The sequence below is a fragment of the Pempheris klunzingeri genome, chromosome 2 (assembly GCF_042242105.1).
Source record: "Pempheris klunzingeri isolate RE-2024b chromosome 2, fPemKlu1.hap1, whole genome shotgun sequence".
Lineage (NCBI taxonomy): Eukaryota > Metazoa > Chordata > Actinopteri > Acropomatiformes > Pempheridae > Pempheris > Pempheris klunzingeri.
Window position 1 is genome coordinate 30,636,362 of NC_092013.1, and position 22,628 is coordinate 30,658,989.

The window sequence follows — 22,628 nt, forward strand, 5'->3', positions numbered from 1 at the left end:
TCCTCAGAAGTGAGCCGACTGCTGCGTGTTCATGTAACATCACGTCCACTGTGCGTCTCTTCTCTTACTACAAGCTTGTGTTTGCCTTGTTTCTTTGTCACGTTGTCAGTTTTACCATCTTGCTGTTCCCAAGGCCCCTGACACAAATTCAGGAACCAGATCTGGGTTTGAAGGGCTACAGTTGGTGGAGAGCCTCTGGGGGCAGAGCTGGGCTCTCAGCCTGGTCAAATATTAAAATGTCTTAAACCATGAGTGTACGAGGTGGAGCCTTCAGTCTGACACCAGTGGCTCATCATGATGTTGTCACATAACAGAGCAGCAGACTGGATTTGAATGCTCACGGTGAAGTCAACGTTCAGTGCCGTGACCTTTACTGTATCTACACTGCACCATTGATGCCCACACATCTGAGAGGGAGGCGTCCATGTGTGGCGCTGTGGTACGCCCCAGCCCCCACTGAAGGGGCCATTTGTTGTCAGTGTTTAGTGTCACCAATAACCTGAAGTGCTGTTTACATGAGTATTCACGCCTTCAGCTTTAGATTAGGACCACCTGATGGTGTACAGGTACGTAGGCAGGTGTAGGACCAGCATGCACCTGGTGGGCCTGTGGTGTTTCTACCAGAGCAGGAGAGGCAGCAGGAGCCAGGGTTTCTCTCTTCGCTGTCTTCCTCCTCGTTGTAGAGGAAATAAACCACAAGCAGCACTTGAACAGCTGAATGGAAGCTGCACTTGTTTTGCCAGCATACGCCACATTCCCATGATGCATCAGTGGCCCTTTTAGTATTTCATTACACCCATACATTTCACATCTGCACGTACTGAATATAAAGACGACTGTGGACATTGCATTGATTTATTTAGAAACACACGGTGACTGTGCAGCCACGTTCAGTTTCCAGTTTAAATGATATATTTGGGTCAGTGAGAGAAAAGCTGCTAAAACACACGACCCACGTGTTCACAACAGACCATATCACAATCCAAGACACACACACGTCTATAGCAGTCATGTCCTTGTGACAGTAAACATGGCACACATGAATATTTATATGGCACATAGTACGGTGGGGGTACGTCACTGTACATGCTAGCACTCACTCAGTGGGCAGTGTAGCATCTCATGTGGACGTGTTGTTGTGTGCAGACAAGCATCCAGTCTTAATAATCATTCTGAAAGTGCATTTTAACATTCTGTTTGTTACTTTAAAGTCCATATTTCCCCTGTCGTGCTGTATTTAATACTGTCAGTGGCATTTGGCACCTGCGGAGCAGACAGAACTGCCACCTCTTCTCATTCACACAGGCTCACATTACAAGTTCTTTGCTGGTAAAACATTCACATGAGTTTACAGGAGTGGTTTATGAATCTACTACTGCGAGTAGGAAAGCTTTCCAAAGTCCAGCGCTGACTTTGTTTAGTGGAGGAAAAATAAAACAGGTACACACTTTTGTTTTAAACACTCTGTTGACACAAATGCACCTTGAACCTGTTAAAGCCTGAGCCCTATTAGGACATAGGTCTAAATGACTTACCAGCCTCCACCGACAAAAACATCTTACCTCGCAGAACACAGGAGTGTGTGTGACTTTAATAGGAGTTATTCTGGATCCGAACTAACCCTTTAAAACACCAAACTGACTGATGGAGGCAGCAGCAGAGCAGCAGCTCCTGTGTCCTGTTCTCTAAAATCCCTGTTTTAGTGAATGTAGTCTGGTGTGTGTGCTGTTTGTGGTTAAACCAAAAGGATCTTCCAGGTCTCTCTCTGTAGGGATCCTTTCCATGATGCTGTCACACACTTAGAATAACACTCTGAGCCTGTCAGTGGATCAAACAAGCTCTTTTAGTGGACCTACTGTGATCAGGTGCTGTTGGCCCAAAGGATCACGTTGCAGCCATTGCAGCCTGTGAGGTGATCTACTGGACCAGTTCCAACACTTTTACTACCTACCAGTCATTCAGACAGCAGGATGTGGACGGAGAGGACCCCGGGGGAGAAACACTGGGGTTACCCGTTAAAGTCTGCTTTTAGTCTACACTTGAGATGATACTTTCATAATTCTTGATAATAAAAAAAAAGAATCCATGCAGTCTTTTCCCTTCTCACCGCTGCGTTCCAACATGTCATCACTGGATATAACTGGGATGTGAAAAGTTTAGGACGGCGATAAGGCAGACCTATTCTGCAGCACCACTGAGCAGCACCGTATGGGGAGCGTACTGCTCAGATGACCAGTCCAGGAGTGTTACGTGTTGAAGAGCGGGCAGTTCAGCGTGGGAGATGTTGGTACGACACTTAATCCACAGCGAGATGGTCCTGGCTGCTGCCACACGAAGCAGAGTCCTTTTCTCCACCAGTTATTTATGTGGCCTGACGTGCCGGACCACTCTGTCCTCAAACACCTTCCTCATGGTCTTCTCTATCTGCTTGAGGAAGACTTGAGGAATGCGGCCACACAGGGTGTTGACGGTGTCCAGGAACTTGGTCTGGATGGGGTAGAAGAGCGACTGGAACATGTTGTCCTCAAAGGGAAACTGCAGGAACAGAGACATCGTCCTGTGATCCCAAAGCTCTTTTGGCCCGATCGCTTTTTAATGATCACACTAAACGGTATTTACACATTCAGTCGTCAGGGGTGGGGTGGGCTGCTGGTGCTCTGTGTTAGTGATAGATGACGACCCAGCTCGTCTTTAAGAGGCTTATCTCAGCAGAGCAGGGGGGAGCCGACTCTGCTGCCGGAGAAAACAAATTCTAAATTTAAAAACTGACCCAGATTGTTTAATGCAAACCAGAGAGAGTGTGTATCACAGAGAAAAGAGTCAGAGCAGCTCTTTTCTAAAGGAGCAGTCCGACATTTTGGGGAGCATGCTCCTCCGCATTGCCTAGCGTCGGATGAAAGGGTTGATATCACGGGCTGCTCGGGGCACACTGTCACTGTGACAGGGCTGGGCTAGCACCTCTCCCCTGATCCACTCTCTGAGCCGAGCGAGGCTGACTGGACTCTGCTTAAATCGCACACTGGTGCATTTTCCAACATGTTCCTCTGATTCAGAGAGAACTGCTGCTCACAGTTCAGTTATATTCATGTGGCCCATAGTGCTATAGATCCTGTGGCCACCCATAATCAATCAAAGCCAGTTATTTACTGGTCGGTCTTATTACTACAATAATTCTATATGTTATGATACTATTCATTGTATTGCTCCTTCCCATACAGCAGCACAGCGTGTTTCCAGCAGATACATTCAGGGAAGCAGGAAAAGCACAGGTGTAATAACTAATAGCATTAACTGAAGCGGACACACCTGAATGGAATGCGGCCCACCAGTACTGTGTCAGTACACCTGGGTTCCCACTGGGATACTTACGTCACGTATTGCATCATAGACTACTTTGAAGGCCGGCTGCTTGTCGTCGTGATACACGCCACGGTTGCCATGGAGGATGGACACGCCCTCCTCTTCAGCCCCTTTACAGTTGCTGCCGTACATGCAGTGATCCGGCCTGTAGTTCCACTGGCAGGGAAAGATGAAGAGACACTCTGGGAGGAAAGCAGCACACAGCACACCAAAGTGAGGACAGAAACTCAGGAAGATTTGCTCATTTCATTTTATTCCCCTCTGAGGCAAACCGTGACTCGACTTGAGCTCCAGTATGAAAACTATCCTTCCTCAGTTCACAGTGGTCTGTGCCTAAACAGCCCTGGATTGGCCACACATTAATAACTCAGTGATAACACTGTGCTGACCACACCGCTGGTTTACAAATACACACTACATTACACCTGGTAGTTAACGTGATAAAGTCTCACACGAGACATTCAGGACACCTTTCAATGCAATGGAAGTGTTTAATCTGTGTGGATGTGACATGTGAGTCCCACAGTCCAGCTCTGCTGCAGAGGACTGGTGCACAGGAACAATGAGGGGAAGCCTTAGAGCTGAGGATAAAGGATGGAAGATGGACTGGATGAGAACAGAGAGAGGAGAATGTCCTCCTCCTCTTCTGTCCTTCTCTGTCTGATTGTTTCTTCTGCATAACAAGAAGCACAGATTGTATCCACAGGTGTATCCAACAGGCTCTGGTCCTCCTGTGGGCCGTGCAGCAGGACACCAGGCTGCAACAGCAAACACTACTTTACACATTTCCATTTTGGATGAATGCAGCTTCAGAGCTTTTCCTGACTGCAGACCAAGTAAAAACAGGTCAGGACAGTGCTCGTGGACTAACTGGAGTATTTCTCTGGAGATAGCAGAGCGCTCCGAGCTGTACCACATAAAAACAAACACTTCTTTGGCTGCGAATTCCAGCAAACGCCGCGCTGCCAGCACTACCAGCACTACCGACGGCTCTGAGCACTTAATGCCCACATCTGGCTGCTGCAGCTGGATGTCAGTGTGCTGCTGCCTGCGGGCCAGCCTCAGGGGTTTACTGATCCACATTCACAATGCAGTGAAGTCAAACGCACTCTCTGTGGACACGGTGAAGCCGCCGTGATGGAAGGGTGCGGATACATGAGGCGTTCTCAGTGTAACAACAATGTGCGGTCAGTATGGAGACACTGAGGTACAGATACCTGGGTTGTAGTGGAAGATGATGTTGAGCAGGTCCTGGTCCCCCCAGGTGATGTGGTTCTTGTACTTCTGATAGAGTGGATGTAGAAGATCCTCCCACGACAGGCCGCTGGGGATCATACTGTTCTGAAACACCAACAACACTCACTCACAAACAGCTCAAGAGCCTTTTTCTGAGAAACAAATCATCAAAGTGGGAGCACATTTGCATTCCCTCTTCCATGTGCAGTCTGCTGGCAGCATTAAGAGCTGCAGAGCTGCTAAATTGAGTTCTGAGGGCAGAAGTCTGTGAGGCTAGCGTGGTAATCAGAAAGCGTCAATCACGGCCCACTCAGAGCACTCAGCCTGTGACTGGAGCTCACAGAAAAACCTCTCAGACTGTGAAAGGAAATCACAGCTCACTTAGCTTCCCACTGATCAGTGTGAGCAAAGGGGCCCAGCGTGGACCTTACTTTGAACACTGTGCTGCGGATCCTGGTCAGATTCATCAGCATGACTCCAGAGTTGACCCCTGTGACTCCGTAGAAAGGGTGGCGTGCGAAGCGGCTGTACCAGCCGATCTTTGGGACCTCGTGCTCCGGGGCCATTGCTGCCAGCTGGCTGCCGTTGAAGGACTTGAGGAGACTCCAGATATCGTCCATGGGCCGCAGGAAGAGCACGTCAGTGTCAACGTAGAGCAACGAGTCCACGTCTTTCAGGATGACCTGGGAGGACACAATTCCAGCCACCATTAGGACACTCATGACCACAGTCGCTCATCTCAAGAACTACAATGGGCCTCCTCATCACACACACACACACACACACACACACACACACACACACACACACACACACACACACACACACACACACACACACACACACACACACACACACACACACACACACACACACACACACACACACACTCGGAGGTGAATAAACCTCATGACAGGACCAAACTACACAGTCGTCCATGTTAATCAACCTAACTGTAAACCAGGCAGGCGGCATCGAAAGGCTCAGCTCACATCACATCCACTAAATGTCTGAGTGGGAAAAGAGGGATTCAGTATCAGAGAAGTCCTGCAGATTCAGCGTTGGCATGACGCTGCCAACATGTAACGTGCACATTTGCTAATTGGAACAAAACACAAAACACAAACGAGGCCGCTGGGAGTGTCATTACTGTTGCAGCTCAGACACCAGTGAGGCCTGTTGGACTAATTCAAATGTGACCTGATGATGGCGCCATCAGACTCAGCCTGAGGGCGGCACCAAATGCAATGGCAGTCCATTCTACAGTTAAATACTCGGAACAGAAAATGCCATCGTGGTGCTTGAGAAAAAGTCAGAGGATCACCAGAGTCAGCAGGATCTGTCCTCTGGAGATCAATGGAAGAGCTGTTGAGATATTTGGGTCTGGACCAAACAACTGCTGGTTTGGTTAAAACAGCTAAATAAATATTTAAAGAAAGTTAAAATGTGGATATTTTCTCACAGCGCCAGAGGACACCCACACACAGCATACGGCCAAACGATAAACTACAGTTCAAACATGGAACTATTTGGCCTGTTCCAGGATTTCAGACTGACTTTGGGGGGTTTTGTCCATTACTGCAGCTGCAGCTTTCTGACAGCCGTGTGATGAACTCAAGAAGAAATAAGACGTCTGCATGAAGACAGAGGAGATCTGAGGAAGAGCGTCTCAGACTTCACATGGAGCACTGAAGCCACAGAGGGAGGAGGAACCGCTGACTTCCACGTCTGCTCAGAACAATACGCTGAATTTAAGAGGAGATAATTACCTCCTGCATCCACTGATGAATGGTGCTGTCAGCGCGTGGCAGAACAACCACTCGGCCCAGATAAGATTTGTTTCTCCCTCCTCACCACCGGCCGGTCCTCAGAGCCAGGCGGCTTTGAGAGTTTAAACTCTGTCTGAGACGGTGACTTCCCAGGGTGCACTGTAGGGTGCTACACATTACCTCAGAGTGTAGCACACACAGGTAACGGTAGCTGTCGCCATGTGAGCGCCACAGACAGGCGGAGGCTGAGGCTGAGGCTCAGGCTGAGGCTGAGGCTCAGGCGGAGGCTGAGGCTCAGGCTGCCTCTGAGGCCCGTGAAGACAGAAGCACTTAGAGCCAAAGGGCAGAGCGAGACGCCGTCACTGCTGCCGTGTGTCTGACCACGGGGTCAGCTCGCCCTTTGGTGGGTTACCGTGCCGAGAGCAGCAGCGAGGGGGGGTGGGAGCTGGTGTGTGTGACAAAGCAGCGATCAATACTAACAAGCCTGAACAGAGCAGTAACCCACAGCTTCAGCAGTGTTAGTGTGTTAGTGTGTGGGTGTGTGGGGGGGGGTCTCTGTATGAATGGTGTGGTTACATTCTTAATGGACTATAAAACCACTGGTACACACTGGATGGCCACAGAAACAGCATCTACATTCTCTCTTAAAGCTTGGGGGGGGTTACACTTACCTGTTTAAATTAAAGTCTAATTACCGTCTTACAGACGCTTTAAGCCTCGTTAGAATTCACAATCAGTGTGACCTGCTGCCACACTGACCTAGAACCACTGATAAAAGTGGAGGAGCATCTGAAGCAGTGCGTGTGTGGACGTATTTAGGATTCGACACAGTCGATAGTAAAACTACCGATAACAGTCAGACTTTGGAAAAAGCAGCGTTCTTATTCTACAACGAATCAGAGGACTCACTGGCTCAGCTGGAGCAGAGGCTACAGAGATGAGTGTTGAAAAGCCAACTGTACAACCTTCTTCTCACCAAACTCATCCTCTGCTGGCAGCTCGTACAAAGGCCTCTCATCACACTATAGGGGCTGTGCTTTCAGTGAGTGACGGCCTTGTAGCAGATGTAATGGTCCCAACATTGTGCACACAGTCTGCTGCTGGTATGGCTGGAGAAATAACAGGTCAGGGATCAGAGACTCGTCTGTATGTGAAACACTTCCTACACTACACTTGTCCTGCCTTACTGGGTTCTGTGTCTCCTGAGCTGTACGTGAGCTGGAGTCGCCCTCCCCCCCAAGAGCACCTGAGCAGTGCTGAACGTTAGGTCAAGGAATCATCCCACAGCACAGGGACACCACAGCAGAACCTACAGCACCCCCAGTAAGGGATTGTTACGTGCTCTATGTGGACAAGGCAGACAGCAGAGGGAACGTATGTGCAGGTCTGACCCTCGTCTTGGGTTGGCTCGACCCACTTCCAACCAGGCTGAGATCTTGGTGTGGTGTTGAGAGCAGGTGGATTCAGATTCTTGAGGCATTAACACATGAATGGTGGTGCGTGACGGTGCTGAATCAGGAGCCATCCAGCTCTCTCAGACTACTTCAGACTCCCGTAGAGGCGGGACGTGTCCCGGCGGCTGCTCTACAGCTTCTCCTGAAGATGCAAACAGTGACTGGGATGTGTGTGACCTGTGACATGTTCTCTACATGGTAAGTCAGCTGGCTGTCAATGCAGTGAGCACCAGCAGGAAAAGGAAATCAATAAGGCAGCAGAGTCTCCACTTGATGCAATGACTGCATCAGACTCTGGAGGCTGCTCACTGGTTCAGCAGCTGCTGCAGGAAAGGTGTGAAATGATCAGTAATCACACACATAATTCATTAGAACAATGCACTGGGACCAAACAAAGGGTGGGAGATGAGCAGAGATGAGATGGACTGACGACACATTGTCTTAACATGGTTACTCATGGGGAGGACAGAGAGGAGATGCATGCGGCAGCCTTACAGGCAGGAAGAGTCTCTGAGCAGCGCAGGGCTTGAAGAGCTTCTTCCACTCGTCGGCGTTCCCCACAGAGAAGGTGATGGGGTAGATGATGTACTGGAACTTGGCTGAGACGGAGCGAGGCCACTGGTTCAGCTGGAAGCACAGGAAAACATCACACTTTACACGGAGGAAGTGTCTAATGGAACGTCTTAAAAGTGTGAGAGCAAGGGCCCCCATAAAGAGTCATTATGAAAGCTGATCTCTGTGCCTCCCCCCAGACTCACACCAACACGCAGCGGCTCGTAGAGACGGCCATTTAAAACAATGAGGTCACGTCTGCGGTGCCGCCACGCTCTGCAGGAGCGCATGCAGCCGCCTGCTGGTGTTTGTGTAACAGCTACAGTCCAAACTAGAGGACGGACCCTCTCACAGTCCAGAGGGCGTCACTGAGGCCGGTGCTATCTGACCTGGGGGCAGAGCGCCGTGAGTTTGTGCTGACGGGACAAGAAGCCAAAGACGAGACAACACCTCTAACACACATGCAGCAGTGTGTGAAGCCCGAGCCTGTACAGTACAGTACACAGCCACACATGTGCCACATTATCCACGGCTGCCAGCGGCTCAACACACACACACACACATGAAGGCGGGTCTAAGGTTTGGACTTAAAGCTGTTTAAGGTCCATTAGCAGAGGCGACGCTAATAGACTGTTACAATATCAGTGGAACTAATCAAAGTCACGCCAAGCCGCTCTGTAAAGGTGACTTTGAAGTGATCCGCCGTGCTGCAGAAAAAAGCCCGGTGTCGAGGTGATATATTACAGCGGGGCCTTGAGATAAAAGGGTTATGTGTCTGTACGGAGTGAGTCAGAGAGGTAAAACCGCTCTGATCCTGATATCATCGATCACAGAGAGAGGGGGGAGGGAATGTTTAACATGCGCTGAATTAAAGCACAAGCTCCAGAAGTACACACAGAAGAGAGACCTAAAGGGAGTACAGCGCTCACATTTCATCTTTTTCATCACACAGGCGTCTGGACGACTCTTACCCGTTCTTCAAACTGCGGGGCCAAAGGGTCCTCAGCAAAAATGTGAAAGGTGATCCTCTTGAGGCTGAACAGGAGGGCAGACTTGACCATGGTGAGGGTCTCATCCAGGCGGTTCCCACAGGCCACCACAGCCAGGTGCATGACCTCCTCCGCCCGCGTGCGCCGGGTCACAGGTCGGGCCGCGTTACTCCGCGCTTTACTGAAAGAGACCGAGGAGGACAGGGATGAACAGGGGGGGCTTCACTGCCAACAGGCTCGTGCATGAAAACAACACAGTTCTTCCTCACTAACAATGCCTTCAGATCTAAATGGGATGTGGCCCTGTGGGGGGGGGGGGCGTAGCCTGTACATTGGCCCGTGTGCTGCACTGCTGGTGGAGACCAGTTAGGGTTAGACTGACCTCCACTACAGTCACAACACACACACATCAAAGGAACAGTAAGCTGAAGCTTCAGGTTTCATCCCGTACTTCTGATTCTGATGAAGTCTGGTTGGTGTCAGTATCTCCTCCTACACCTGAACACCTCATACTAAAGTCCCCTGAGTCCTAAAGACGTTCACCTACACTTGGAAAAGCTTAGAGAACAGCTGGTGGAAGCCTTGAAACCTCCACTGCTCTCTAGAAATCCCCTTTAATTTCCCCTTTGCCTCAAAATGCTGACTAAACATGTTCTCACTGAAACTCTGGTTTATCTGCAGCGACATCACACCTTTACTACAGATCACATTCAAACTCAAGGCACCAGTTGTTCCGAGTGCAAAATGATGAGTTGTGCATTAACATACACTTAATATACACATTCAGCCTGACATATGTTGCTGAGACATACATATGATTTATAAAGATGATCCTCAGGGTTTGTATCGGTGGGCTCTATGTACCCAAATAATCCACAGTTGATGTAGTTTGTAACATTTTTACAGTAAAACGGACTGTTCACATCCAGTTATATCAGTGGGATGCTTTACTCAGTAACGAAGACATCCGAAGGGCTCTGTGCTCACTGAGAAGGTCAGTCTGATGTTAAGGGTTAGCTTCCCGGCAGGAGCAGCATGCCCCACCTCTCACGCTGTGAAGTATATGTTCACAACAAGATTAAGAAGAGTTTAAGGGTTGAACGGCTACAGTTCACTGCTGGTCATTTCCGGTCCACGAATATGTAATCAACCAAAAGGCATTGTATCCATCCTCTGATGGGTGATGGGTGTCCTGATTCCTCACACCTACACAGAGTGGGGGTGGACGGTGAGCAGCCTGTACACAATCAATCCAGTCAGTCAGACAAAAGGTCAGAAACCGCTTAAATGGAAAAGCAGGCCTGATGAGACGGTGAATAACGGGTTAAAAACACTTCCGTCTGACACCAACTGCATCTCAGAGCACAGCACAGCGGCTCGGCTCACCTGTCCACGGTGAAGACACGTGGATCCGTGAACACATGAGCAGCACAAAGCATTCAAGAAAGAACAGCAGAACACCGGGTTCCTCCTCAGGTCAGACAGGCACGGCGTGAAGCCGAGGACTTTATCTCCCACCTCTTGGCTCCTGTAGCTGTGTTCACGCTGTGTGCTGTGAAAGTGCTCTGTGTGGAGCGAACACAGTCAGAGGATCCACTACGGCGAGGAAACGCGTGTACAATGGAGGAGCCTGAATCTGAGGCCAACAAACACTCTCTGCATGGGGCTGGTTGTCCTGACAACATGTCCAACGTGAGCCGCGGGGGGAGGCGACCGGCACCAGAAGAACAGCAGAGAGCCTTTTTCACAGTGTGTAGTGTTGTTTGGGAGAGCAGCGGAAGGCAAATGGTTTTACAACTGCATTTTCCAAAAGGCACGGGGTTCCTCTGAGCCCGCAGCCTGGACGGGGAGGGGGGGGGAGTGACATCTGACAGGCGGGCTGCAGGGCAGTCTCAGAGCGTGACACCAGGCTTTCTGCATGGCTGAGGGCCAACGACGAACCGAAAATTAGGATGAATGAGAAGGTGCTGAGGAATCTGTCGTCCGCGCTTCAAAGGCTGGTGCTCTGTCAGGCTTGTTGAACACACACACTCCTGTTTTCCTGCACAAAAAGCCCCCCCATCTCCTCCACCAGTGGCATTATGTCGCACTTAGTCACGCAACAGAAATGCCCTTGAAATGATTTCTGCAGAAAACTGGATGACAAAACAAAATAAAATGTTCTTTGTTACATAAAGCATGAGCTGCACACACAATGGCAGCGTTCCCCACATCTGGAAGCACTCACACTGCACAGATGAGGCACAAAAGGACTGAATTCATTTCTGGCTGCAGAGTGAGCATGAGAGGAGCCCTCTGCCTACAAAGCACCAGAGCCGAGCCTTCAACGCGTGTGAGGAGAGAGAAAAGCTGCACCTTCAAAGATAACGTCAAAGGAGACGCACAGAGAGGAGAAAACAGCAGCAGCGAGCAGCTCCGAGGCCTCTCATTAATCAGCACGTAACTGGGTCATTTGGTGGAATCCAACATGTCGGCTTCCGTTTGAACCAGCGGGTATCAAAGCCTTTCAACGGAACATGTTCCCATCGTGCCCTTCAATGTAAGAGCACATGGCGCAGAGACCTCAGACCTGTTCCTCAGATGTGCATTCACGGAGTTCAGACCACCAGGCCGAGCAGGAGATTCAGAGACGTCCCCCCCCCCCCACTCTTACCGGGATGTTGAGCCGAGCGTTAAAACCAAATGTTATGCGTCAGTCCAGCTCTCCAAACCTGAGGACGTTGTGTCCTGACACGGCAGTGGAGGATGTGCCGATAAATCAGCGTCACCAGTGGACTGTGGACCAACGCAGTGAACAGTGCTGAGGAGGTATCACACTCATTCTCGCCCCCCCATGACTCATTCACCTGTGATCCCAAAGTAACTGCAATGCCCCAAACCCCCTCCCCCACCCCACCCATTGATGCTGACATCTGCAAAACACCAGAGAAACGTTGCAGAAGGACCTGCAAACGCTGAGCTTTCTTCTTCACTGACCATCAGAACTGCTGTGGATGGATTTTACGTCATTTCATGCATTTATCATCCGCCCCCCCGCCCCCGCCCCCGCCCTGGACGAGAGTATGTGTCTAGTGTCTGTGGGGGGGCCGGGGGGCGGATGGTGGCTGGCTGGAGCTCCTCTCCCTATTTTTGACCACAGGAAGCAGAGTGATGTGTCGAGAGGAAATGATATGATGAGGACAAACAGGGATGTTTGTCTATCAGGCGCTCTGCACAGGAAGAGAGTCCACAGCTCAGATTCACAGACGGACGCAGAGGCCAAGAGCCCGGACTGAAACACACACACACACAGAGACACACAGAGACACACACACACACAGAGACAGACACACACACACACACACACACACAGACAGAGACACACAGAGACACACACACACACATAGAGACACACAGACAGAGACACACACACACCTGCAGCATAGAAGTATGTGTGTGCTGCTCTCTGCTGAGGGATGGAGGACAAAGTCACTTAGTCAGTGTACAGACAGTTAATATCCTGCTATGATCCACGGTAACAGAGCATTAGTCCTGGTTTTCCTGCCCCCCCCCCTTCGGCTCAGACTGCTCAGGCTTTCATGCTCTCCAGCAGACGTCCGTGCAATTAAAAAGAAGAAAGTTTTTTGAAGGCTTTGGGCAGAGCGCCTCCCCTAATCGCAGCAGTCAGTCTGGAGCCTTTTCCAAACCTGTTAGTGGTTTTTACGGCCAGCAGTGACCCCTGCCCCCCCGTCGGCCTTATCAGCGCCGAGCACACATGGAGGAGTGTGGTTTCTGGGAGGACGCAAAGGTCCTTTCTCACAGAGACGCCCTGATGGCTTTTATCTCCCCAACAGCATCCCACAGCTCCAGTCTGACTTTGGAAGAGAGAACACGGTATCGGCTGCCAGCAGAGCGAGTATCTCCACCCCCACAGCGTGGCCAGTGTGGCAGCTGGAGAGGAAACGCCAGGATGAAACCGAGGAAACGCCGGGATGAAACAGAGGAAACGCCGGGATGAGACAGAGGAAACGCCGGGATGAAACAGAGGAAACGCCGGGATGAAACAGAGGAAACGCCGTGATGAGACAGAGGAAACGCCGGGATGAAACAAAGGAAACGCCGGGATGAGACAGAGGAAACGCCGGGATGAGACAGAGGAAACGCCGGGATGAAACAAAGGAAACGCCGGGATGAGACAGAGGAAACGCCGGGATGAAACAGAGGAAACGCCGGGATGAAACAGAGGAAACGCCGGGATGGAGCAGAGGAAACTCCGGGATGGAGCAGAGGAAACTCCGGGATGGAGCAGAGGAAACGCCGGGATGGGACAGGGGAAACGCCGGGATGAAACAGGGGAAACGCCGGGATGGAGCAGAGGAAACGCTGGGATGGGACAGAGGAAACGCCGGGATGAAACAGGGGAAACGCCGGGATGAGACAGAGGAAACGCCGGGATGGAGCAGAGGAAACGCCGGGATGAAGCAGAGGAAACGCCGGGATGGAGCAGAGGAAACGCCGGGATGAAGCAGAAGAAACGCTGGGATGAGACAGGGGAAACGCCGGGATGGAGCAGAGGAAACGCCGGGATGAAGCAGAAGAAACGCCGGGATGGAGCAGAGGAAACGCCGGAATGAAGCAGAGGAAACGCCGGGATGGAGCAGAGGAAACGCCGGGATGAAGCAGAAGAAACGCTGGGATGAGACAGAGGAAACGCCGGGATGAAGCAGAAGAAACGCCGGGATGAAGCAGAAGAAACGCCGGGATGGGACAGGGGAAACGCCGGAATGAAGCAGAGGAAACGCCGGGATGGAGCAGAGGAAACGCCGGGATGGAGCAGAGGAAACGCCGGGATGAAACAGAGGAAACGCCGGGATGGAGCAGAGGAAACGCCGGGATGAGGCAGAGGAAACGCCGGGATGAGACAGAGGAAACGCCGGGATGGAGCAGAGGAAACGCCGGGATGGAGCAGAGGAAACGCCGGGATGAGACAGAGGAAACGCCGGGATGGAGCAGAGGAAACGCCGGGATGAGACAGAGGAAACGCCGGGATGAGACAGAGGAAACGCCGGGATGAGACAGAGGAAACGCCGGGATGGAGCAGAGGAAACGCCGGGATGAGACAGAGGAAACGCCGGGATGAGACAGAGGAAACGCCGGGATGGAGCAGAGGAAACGCCGGGATGGAGCAGAGGAAACGCCGGGATGGAGCAGAGGAAACGCCGGGATGAAGCAGAAGAAACGCCGGGATGGAGCAGAAGAAACGCCGGGATGAGACAGAGGAAACGCCGGGATGGAACAGAGGAAACGCCGGGATGGAGCAGAAGAAACGCCGGGATGAGACAGAGGAAACGCCGGGATGGAACAGAGGAAACGCCGGGATGGAGCAGAAGAAACGCCGGGATGAGACAGAGGAAACGCCGGGATGGAGCAGAGGAAACGCCGGGATGAAGCAGAAGAAACGCCGGGATGGAGCAGAGGAAACGCCGGGATGAGACAGAGGAAACGCCGGGATGAGACAGAGGAAACGCCGGGATGAGACAGAGGAAACGCCGGGATGAGACAGAGGAAACGCCGGGATGAAGCAGAGGAAACGCCGGGATGGAGCAGAGGAAACGCCGGGATGAAACAGAGGAAACGCCGGGATGAGACAGAGGAAACGCCGGGATGAGACAGAGGAAACGCCGGGATGGAGCAGAGGAAACACCGGGATGAGACAGAGGAAACGCCGGGATGGAGCAGAGGAAACGCCGGGATGAAGCAGAAGAAACGCCGGGATGAGACAGAGGAAACGCCGGGATGAGACAGAGGAAACGCCGGGATGGAGCAGAGGAAACGCCGGGATGAGACAGAGGAAACGCCGGGATGAGACAGAGGAAACGCCGGGATGGAGCAGAGGAAACGCCGGGATGGAGCAGAGGAAACGCCGGGATGAAACAGAGGAAACGCCGGGATGAAACAGAGGAAACGGCATGATGAAACAGAGGAAACGGCGGGATGAAGCAGAAGAAACGCCGGGATGAGACAGAGGAAACGGCATGATGAAACAGAGGAAACGGCGGGATGAGACAGAGGAAACGCCGGGATGAGATGGAGGAAACGCCGGGATGAAGCAGAAGAAACGCCGGGATGAGACAGAGGAAACGCCGGGATGAGATGGAGGAAACGCCGGGATGAGACAGAGGAAACGCCGGGATGAGACAGAGGAAACGCCGGGATGAAACAGAGGAAACGCCGGGATGAGACAGAGGAAACGCCGGGATGAGACAGAGGAAACGCCGGGATGAGACAGAGGAAACGCCGGGATGAAGCAGAAGAAACGCCGGGATGAGACAGAGGAAACGCCGGGATGGAACAGAGGAAACGCCGGGATGGAGCAGAAGAAACGCCGGGATGAGACAGAGGAAACGCCGGGATGAGACAGAGGAAACGCCGGGATGGAGCAGAGGAAACGCCGGGATGAAGCAGAAGAAACGCCGGGATGAGACAGAGGAAACGCCGGGATGAGACAGAGGAAACGCCGGGATGAGACAGAGGAAACGCCGGGATGAGACAGAGGAAACGCCGGGATGAGACAGAGGAAACGCCGGGATGAAGCAGAGGAAACGCCGGGATGGAGCAGAGGAAACGCCGGGATGAAACAGAGGAAACGGCATGATGAAACAGAGGAAACGGCGGGATGAAGCAGAAGAAACGCCGGGATGAGACAGAGGAAACGGCATGATGAAACAGAGGAAACGGCGGGATGAGACAGAGGAAACGCCGGGATGAGATGGAGGAAACGCCGGGATGAAGCAGAAGAAACGCCGGGATGAGACAGAGGAAACGCCGGGATGAGATGGAGGAAACGCCGGGATGAGACAGAGGAAACGCCGGGATGAGACAGAGGAAACGCCGGGATGAAACAAAGGAAACGCCGGGATGAGACAGAGGAAACGCCGGGATGAGACAGAGGAAACGCCGGGATGAGACAGAGGAAACGCCGGGATGAAACAAAGGAAACGCCGGGATGAGACAGAGGAAACGCCGGGATGAAACAAAGGAAACGCCGGGATGAGACAGAGGAAACGCCGGGATGAGACAGAGGAAACGGCTGGATGGAGCAGAGGAAACGCCGGGATGGAGCAGAGGAAACGCCGGGATGGAGCAGAGGAAACGCCGGGATGTCTCCTATCTGGCCCCCCCCCAGAGGAAGATCACATGCAGATTGTTTTGCCCCCCCCCCCATCTGGCTTCATCTGTAATCACAGCTCGGTGACCTTTGCCCTTTAAGGTGCTCATGACTGGATCACATGACTGCAAAGGTCAAGGGTCACATGCTGGAGCTGTAGGGGTCAGCTGATGGTTCCTAATGCCCCCCCCCCCCCAGCAGGGCCATGAGTCTGACTGCAGCAGCCTGGCTAACAGAGCACCAGTGCAGACCCTGGGGGGGGGCGAGGAGCCTCACTTCATGATGCACACATGGGAGGAGGGGGAGGGGGGCGCGCTCAGAGGCAGGAAGAGCAGAGAGAAAGTAACTCACCCCTTAGCGTCCCCGCTGGCCCCCTTTCTGAGCGCCTCCTTCCGCCTCCGGGGGGGCTCCTCCGCACGCGCCCCCGCCCCCGCGGCCGCCTTCTTCTCAAACTTTGCGGCAACATCTCGCCTGAGCTCGGGGGGTGACGACCGGGGAGGGTTCCCGTCCTCCCCTACAACTTCTCCGGGCAGCGGCTGGTCCGCGGCGTTGCCCCCCCAAAAGTACAGAAGTAGGAAAACTCCGAAGCACGCGGCGATCAGCGCCACTTTGCCGCGGATCCGCATGGTGAGAGCGACTTGTAGCGCGTGGGAGAGGCCGGGGGGGCCGCGCTCATGTCTGCGGGACGGGGAGGGCGGCCCGGGATGGCATTTTGTCGGCGCTCCCCGCTCGCATGTCCGCGCAGATGATGATGGAGAGGAAGAGGAGCTCCTCTCCGTCCATGGAGGGGCGCACGGCGGGGGCGGGGCCTCCCCGGCTACCGTAAAGACGGTGGTACTGCCGCGCTGCCTTCCTGACTGTTCTGTGTGAACTGGGTGATTAAATGGGATATCTGTATACTGATATATTACTTCAGTTTGTGAATAGAAAGAAACCCTCCTAATGAGAGTTAATGAGATATTCAAGAGTGCCACCATCTGGACTGACATGGTAACAGATCATGTGGTTGTGTTGTCACCCCCCACCCCCCCACAGTGACTGATGCAAATACAACTCAAGCACCTTTCGCTCATAAAGTGTTGTGTTGTCTCTGAGGGGGGGGGGCGCTGCACACTGACCAACACCAGCTGTGGGCTCCATCGTGGAGATCAGGACCCTCACCTCCACCTGCAGCCAAACAACAGGTGTGACAGCAGATCAGCTGCAGTGAGACAGTTAGGTGAGACAGGAGCAGACAGACGTGTCTCCACAGAGAGACAGACGGGCTGTCCAAAGGCTCCTCTTCTATCTCAAGGACAGCTCTTGATTTTCTCTACTCATTGATTAAAGTAAAATATCTGCTGGTGTGATCGTGCTGTCCCAGTTTAACAATCATATTCAGGTGACCCCCCCTCCAGCTGTGTCCAGCTGTGAGACACTGATGTCTGCAGACGTCTGTCAGCGCCTCAGAGGCCTGCAGGCGGACTTTACTCCCATCTGATAATCAGACATGTGCACATGTTTTACTTTAAGGGTGTGTGTGTGTGTGTTGGGGGGGGTTATATGTTGGGAGGCCTCTCACACCATCAGAGCGTGGAGCTGCTGTTTGATTCTCTGTGCAGATATCAGATCCTCACAGAGGTTGTTTCTTGCCTAATGACTTGGAACTAGATGTGTGAGCCGTCACCTCAGACACCAGCTGTGATTCAGACCCTGCTGACCGCTCTCTGTCAGACTCCTACTAACAGCTGCTCCCATTTACAATAGAAGCAGACAATAAAAAGTAACGTGAAAATGCATGTTTTCACTTGAGAAAATGAATGAGCCCTCCCTGGAGCTCAGGTAAAACATGTAAGATCATCTCTGTGGTATGAAGTGGTTTCTTGCTGCCACACTGACCCATCCCGCCATGTCCTCCGTATGAGTGTGTTTGTGCTGGCCCGTGTAGAGCGTGTATTACGGTAAAACATGGACGCCTCCTCAGAGATCTTCCAGTGAGGCTGGTCGGGACGTCTGAGGGAGTCTGTGGTGAGTCTGCTGTTAACTGTGTCCTGGCTGAGCTCAGCCTGTCCGCACTGAACCAAGCAGTAGCGGGATCAAACCTGTGTGAGGCCACCTGTCCGCTCACCTGAGCGCTGCTGTGTGTGTGTGAGAGAGAGAGAGAGCCGAAACACGAGGACACCAGTCATGTGTTAGCTCAGCGCGGGCTAGTGGCGAGCTAACCAACAAACCAAACATCCTTTGAAAAACTGGTGACTCAAAGTGACACGTAGCTCATCCACAAATATGGTCGCCTCATCGATCATCACTTAACGTGTCCTCCCTTTTAGAGGCTGTAGTTTAATTCGGAATACAATAGAAAGTCTAACATGGACAAAACTTAGACTTTGGGGAGGGTTGTTCATGTCAAGTCCCCAACTCCCTCCGCCGGAAAAGCTACATAAGATTGTATGTTGACGGTACCATGTATATTTTAAAATGCTGCTTGGTTGATGAGGACTACACCGGACATACTGATAGACCATTACAATTAGTAAAATGGGTGAAACATTAATTTAAAACATGCACACGCTTGTCTACAAGTAAGACCTATTTAAATGCCCACATTTTTGAATGCAGTTTGGTGTGAACATCTTTCAATAAAAGAGGGAACGGAATGAACCAGTGAAAGTAAAGACACCTTTAGTAGCCTGCTGCAGTAGAAAACGACTTGTTCTCGTGAGTAATCCTCACCGTCAGTGTGCCACATGTTAGCTGCCGCCGTGGATACCAAGCAGCAGTGCGGCGGTTCAACCACGAGGTGGCGCGCTGTAGTCAGCTGGCCGCCGTTCATCCACGCCTGAACAGGGACACTCAAGCTGCTTCCTGTCTGTGGTGCCACAGGTCTGCATCACACCACTGTTCACGATGATAACTCCTGCGTTTGACCTGAGCCAAGATCCCCAGTACCTGGTCCTCCACATCCGCGTGCCCTACACCAGAACGTCAGAGTTTGACCTCTACATTGATGGGACAGAGGTCAAGTTCTACGCCAAGCCGTACTTCCTCAGGTGGGTCGGTCTGCCTTGGATTTACATTTTCAGTGATTTGTTGTCTGGCCGTGTTACTGGTCTCTGTCGACGGAGAACTGACGGGACCAAACAAATGGGCCGTGTGTCTTTTTCAGATTAACTCTTCCTGGAAGAGTAGTGGAGGATGGGAGGGAGAAGGCCACGTTTGACATTGATAAAGGTAGGTCATGTTGTGTTGATGATAACGTGTGTTTCATGGTAAGGTGATGCTGCGGAGCACCATGCTGCAGAGCTATTTCAGTAAATGACTGACAGCTGTCACAGTAAATGGAGCCCACTTCTGCCAACTTTGCAGCTTTAGAGTAGCAGCGTAAATTTAGCCGACACTCACGCTGGAGGACGGAGCAGGTGTCTGTACACACTTCATACAATCAGTCCAACCGGCGTCTCGTATTACTGCAGCGCTCCTGCTGTCGTCCAAGACTTTGTCCTGATTGGATGCCCCTACAGACAGTCAGCTGATAGACAAGTAAAAGTTCATTTTCATATTTCTGCTGTATTTCTGTCAGCACAGTGACTCAGAAACAAGTGAAGTTGTTGTTTTTCTCTTCCAGGATCTGTTTCTAAGTAGCTGACCTTTGTTTCAACCAGGCATTCCAGCATCTCTTTAGTGGTACACATGCTGTCTCAGCACCAAACCACAGAGTCTTACCAGACCTCTCCGCAATCTGACCAGGGATTGTAAGAAACACGTTCATCAGTTAGAGTCACAGTGACGGTACAGACCGCTCTGCTCTGCTCGACTTTGGTACCAGGTGCTTCGTTTTCCTCTGCAGATAGTACCTCCTCGGTGTAGGTGGAAGCTGATCGCCATGGCTACGTGGTGTGAGACTGCCATGACATCATCTTCAATGTGACACAAACTCTCAGGAACAGAGGAGGTGTTAACCCTCGGCCTTTCTCCACCGACAGGCTGTAACCTCCACTCAGCTTTTACTGAGAACTGACAGCATCACTCTTCACCTGCCATCGCTGTCTGCTGCTCGCTCACACACACACACACACACACACACAGTGGATGGTGTTCTTGATGCATGTCGTTGATTTCTAGGCTGCCATTTTTTAAAAATCTGGTTGGAGTGAATAAACTAAATTGTGGCTGTTGACGGTAGCTGGATTATTTATCCCGTGTTGTGGGGCGATGAGTCTCTCTGACCAATCAGTGGGCTGCAGTGTTTCCACTTCACCCTCTAGTATCGGCTCAGCTCACTTGGATCCCTGACGGAGGTGTTGCCAAAAACACCACCTGGTAGCAGGAACTATCCACAACCCTTGGCTTTGGAAAACCAAAAAGGACCAGTTCCAAGTAGAGCTGAGCTCCACCATGTGGCGGAGAAGGCTGTTGCTGTTCTATGCTCTTTGTCTTCACCACCAGGACGCCATAAACCGGTGCAGTCAGTGTAATTGTTGCCTTTGGAGACTGCAACAGTTGCTCTGAATGCACTGATGTCGGTGAGCAGTCAGTCACACGGGGGCAGAAACATGGCTGTGTGATTGATCCCCGGGGCGTGTTTAGTTTGTACTGCAGTCAGTCAGTCAGTGTTTCATCACGTCTAAGAGCCACTGGAACCTTCTGTAACGTCTCTTTTCACTGTGACAGCTGACAAAGGACTTTCTTTAAATATGTAAGGAGCCAGTGAGACTCTGTGATGACTAATGAGGACGTTCACTAGTGTCTACACACTGCTGCCTGTCGCTCTGATCGCTCTTTGACTCTCAGAATCGGCTCTAATGAAGTTGTCTTGACGGAGGCATCCGCCTTATGGACTCTGACACCTCGTTGCCCGTCTGTCAGCGTGGCCCCCGTTAACACGCTGTGTCCAAATAAGCCCGTAACATCTGCTAATGAAGCTCTGCTAATGAGTGTCCTTGTTTAGACTGATAATGAGCAATCATTAAGATCCCTCTCTCAGGCGCTCCTTCCTGCAAGGCTCGAGCAATTAGTCCGCTTCCCTCGTGAAGCACATCTAGGCTTTAACACTTGGGTGCATTGGAATTTTACGAGGTCTTTGGGCGATCATCAGATTATGTGTGTGGCGTGGCCCAATCAGTCCAATTCATCGCTCATCCATTTAGTGTTAATAGCAGCTTCCTCTGAAGCACCGCAAGTGTGCAGGTGGCTGCCGGGTGTTGTGAACAAATTAAAATCTGTGAATCTCACAAAGAGTCATCAGCCACAGTTCCTGTGTTATTTAGGAATAAGTCATCAGTTATTGATCAGTTATCGACTTCCCTCTCTGACATCTCAGTCCTTTTCTTTGATTTAAACGACTTCTCAACGCAGCACCTCAGTAACTTTCCCCTCAAATGACTGAAGACCAAAGTCACCGGCTTTGTTCAGTCCTTTAGTCACAAAGATAGTGTTCAGTGTTCAGTAGTGATTGGAGACCCTGTGATGACCAGCTGGTGCTGTTAAATGACGTCTGAGAAAGGACAAAGGATGAACTGTGTTCACTCATTTCTTCCTTTGATTGTTTCAGCAGCAGAAGTGTTTGACTGTGACTGTTATTAAACCGTCCCTGGTGTCTCCTCGTAGGTCTCTTCACCCTTCGGGTCCCTAAGGAAACAGCCGGGGAGCACTTTGAGGACCTGAACATGCTGACTCGTCTCCTCGCCCCCAAAGGCTCCCGCTCAGCAAAGCCTCTGGTGGAGGACGTAACCTCAGGCAGGTCAAACCCACACATCACGGTTAGCAGCTAAAGGCAATCACTTAGAACCAACCGTATCTTCTTAACACTTGAAAAGGATGCAGTGACTGTGCGGGAGAGGCCGAAGATGAAGATGATGAGGAGGAGTTCGACTGGCAGGTTGAGCAGGAGGTGTACAAGGAGAGCTGTGAGGAGGAGCTGAGGGGCCAGCAGAAGTACGGCTTCGGCAACCAGAGGTCCGGAGTGTTTGCCAGGCTACAGGTGAGCGCAGAGCCGCTGAGGTCTTTAATCAGCGTGTGTGTGAAGTGCTGGAGGGTTTACATGCCGGGGCTGTCCTGACAGGAGGAACTGTGCGACGTGACTGATGTCAAGAACCCGGACGGAACAACGGCAGCGGAGAGGCGGCAGGCCCGGCTGCAAGCA

At 51.8% G+C, this 22,628-nt stretch overlaps 2 protein-coding genes across 4 annotated transcripts in view; one reads left to right on the plus strand and one right to left on the minus strand.

Moving 5' to 3' along the window:
- Positions 1-841: 841 nt before the first annotated feature.
- Positions 842-17,272, minus strand: gxylt2 (glucoside xylosyltransferase 2). Its single transcript, XM_070851751.1, has 7 exons — positions 16,859-17,272; positions 9,343-9,541; positions 8,315-8,446; positions 5,028-5,279; positions 4,578-4,701; positions 3,370-3,542; positions 842-2,535 (listed from the first exon to the last, which is right to left on the minus strand). The coding sequence occupies exons 1-7, from the start codon at positions 17,131-17,133 to the stop codon at positions 2,359-2,361; spliced, it is 1,332 nt and encodes a 443-aa protein (XP_070707852.1). The 5' UTR covers positions 17,134-17,272; the 3' UTR covers positions 842-2,358.
- Positions 17,273-17,668: 396 nt separating this feature from the next.
- The window catches only part of shq1 (SHQ1, H/ACA ribonucleoprotein assembly factor), a 30,486-nt gene continuing 25,526 nt past the window's right edge, over positions 17,669-22,628 (plus strand). The window contains exons 1-6 of one of the 3 annotated variants that reach the window (XM_070851718.1): positions 17,669-17,691; positions 19,370-19,536; positions 19,653-19,717; positions 22,094-22,222; positions 22,303-22,466; positions 22,548-22,628. The exon at positions 22,548-22,628 is cut by the window's right edge and continues 32 nt beyond it. In XM_070851718.1, the coding sequence (XP_070707819.1) occupies positions 19,394-19,536; positions 19,653-19,717; positions 22,094-22,222; positions 22,303-22,466; positions 22,548-22,628 (582 nt within the window). In that variant the 5' untranslated portion in view covers positions 17,669-17,691; positions 19,370-19,393. Of the gene's footprint in view, positions 17,692-18,208; positions 18,515-19,369; positions 19,537-19,652; positions 19,718-22,093; positions 22,223-22,302; positions 22,467-22,547 lie in introns of those variants that run through there. The other 2 variants (XM_070851726.1, XM_070851710.1) reach the window with 2 other exon arrangements.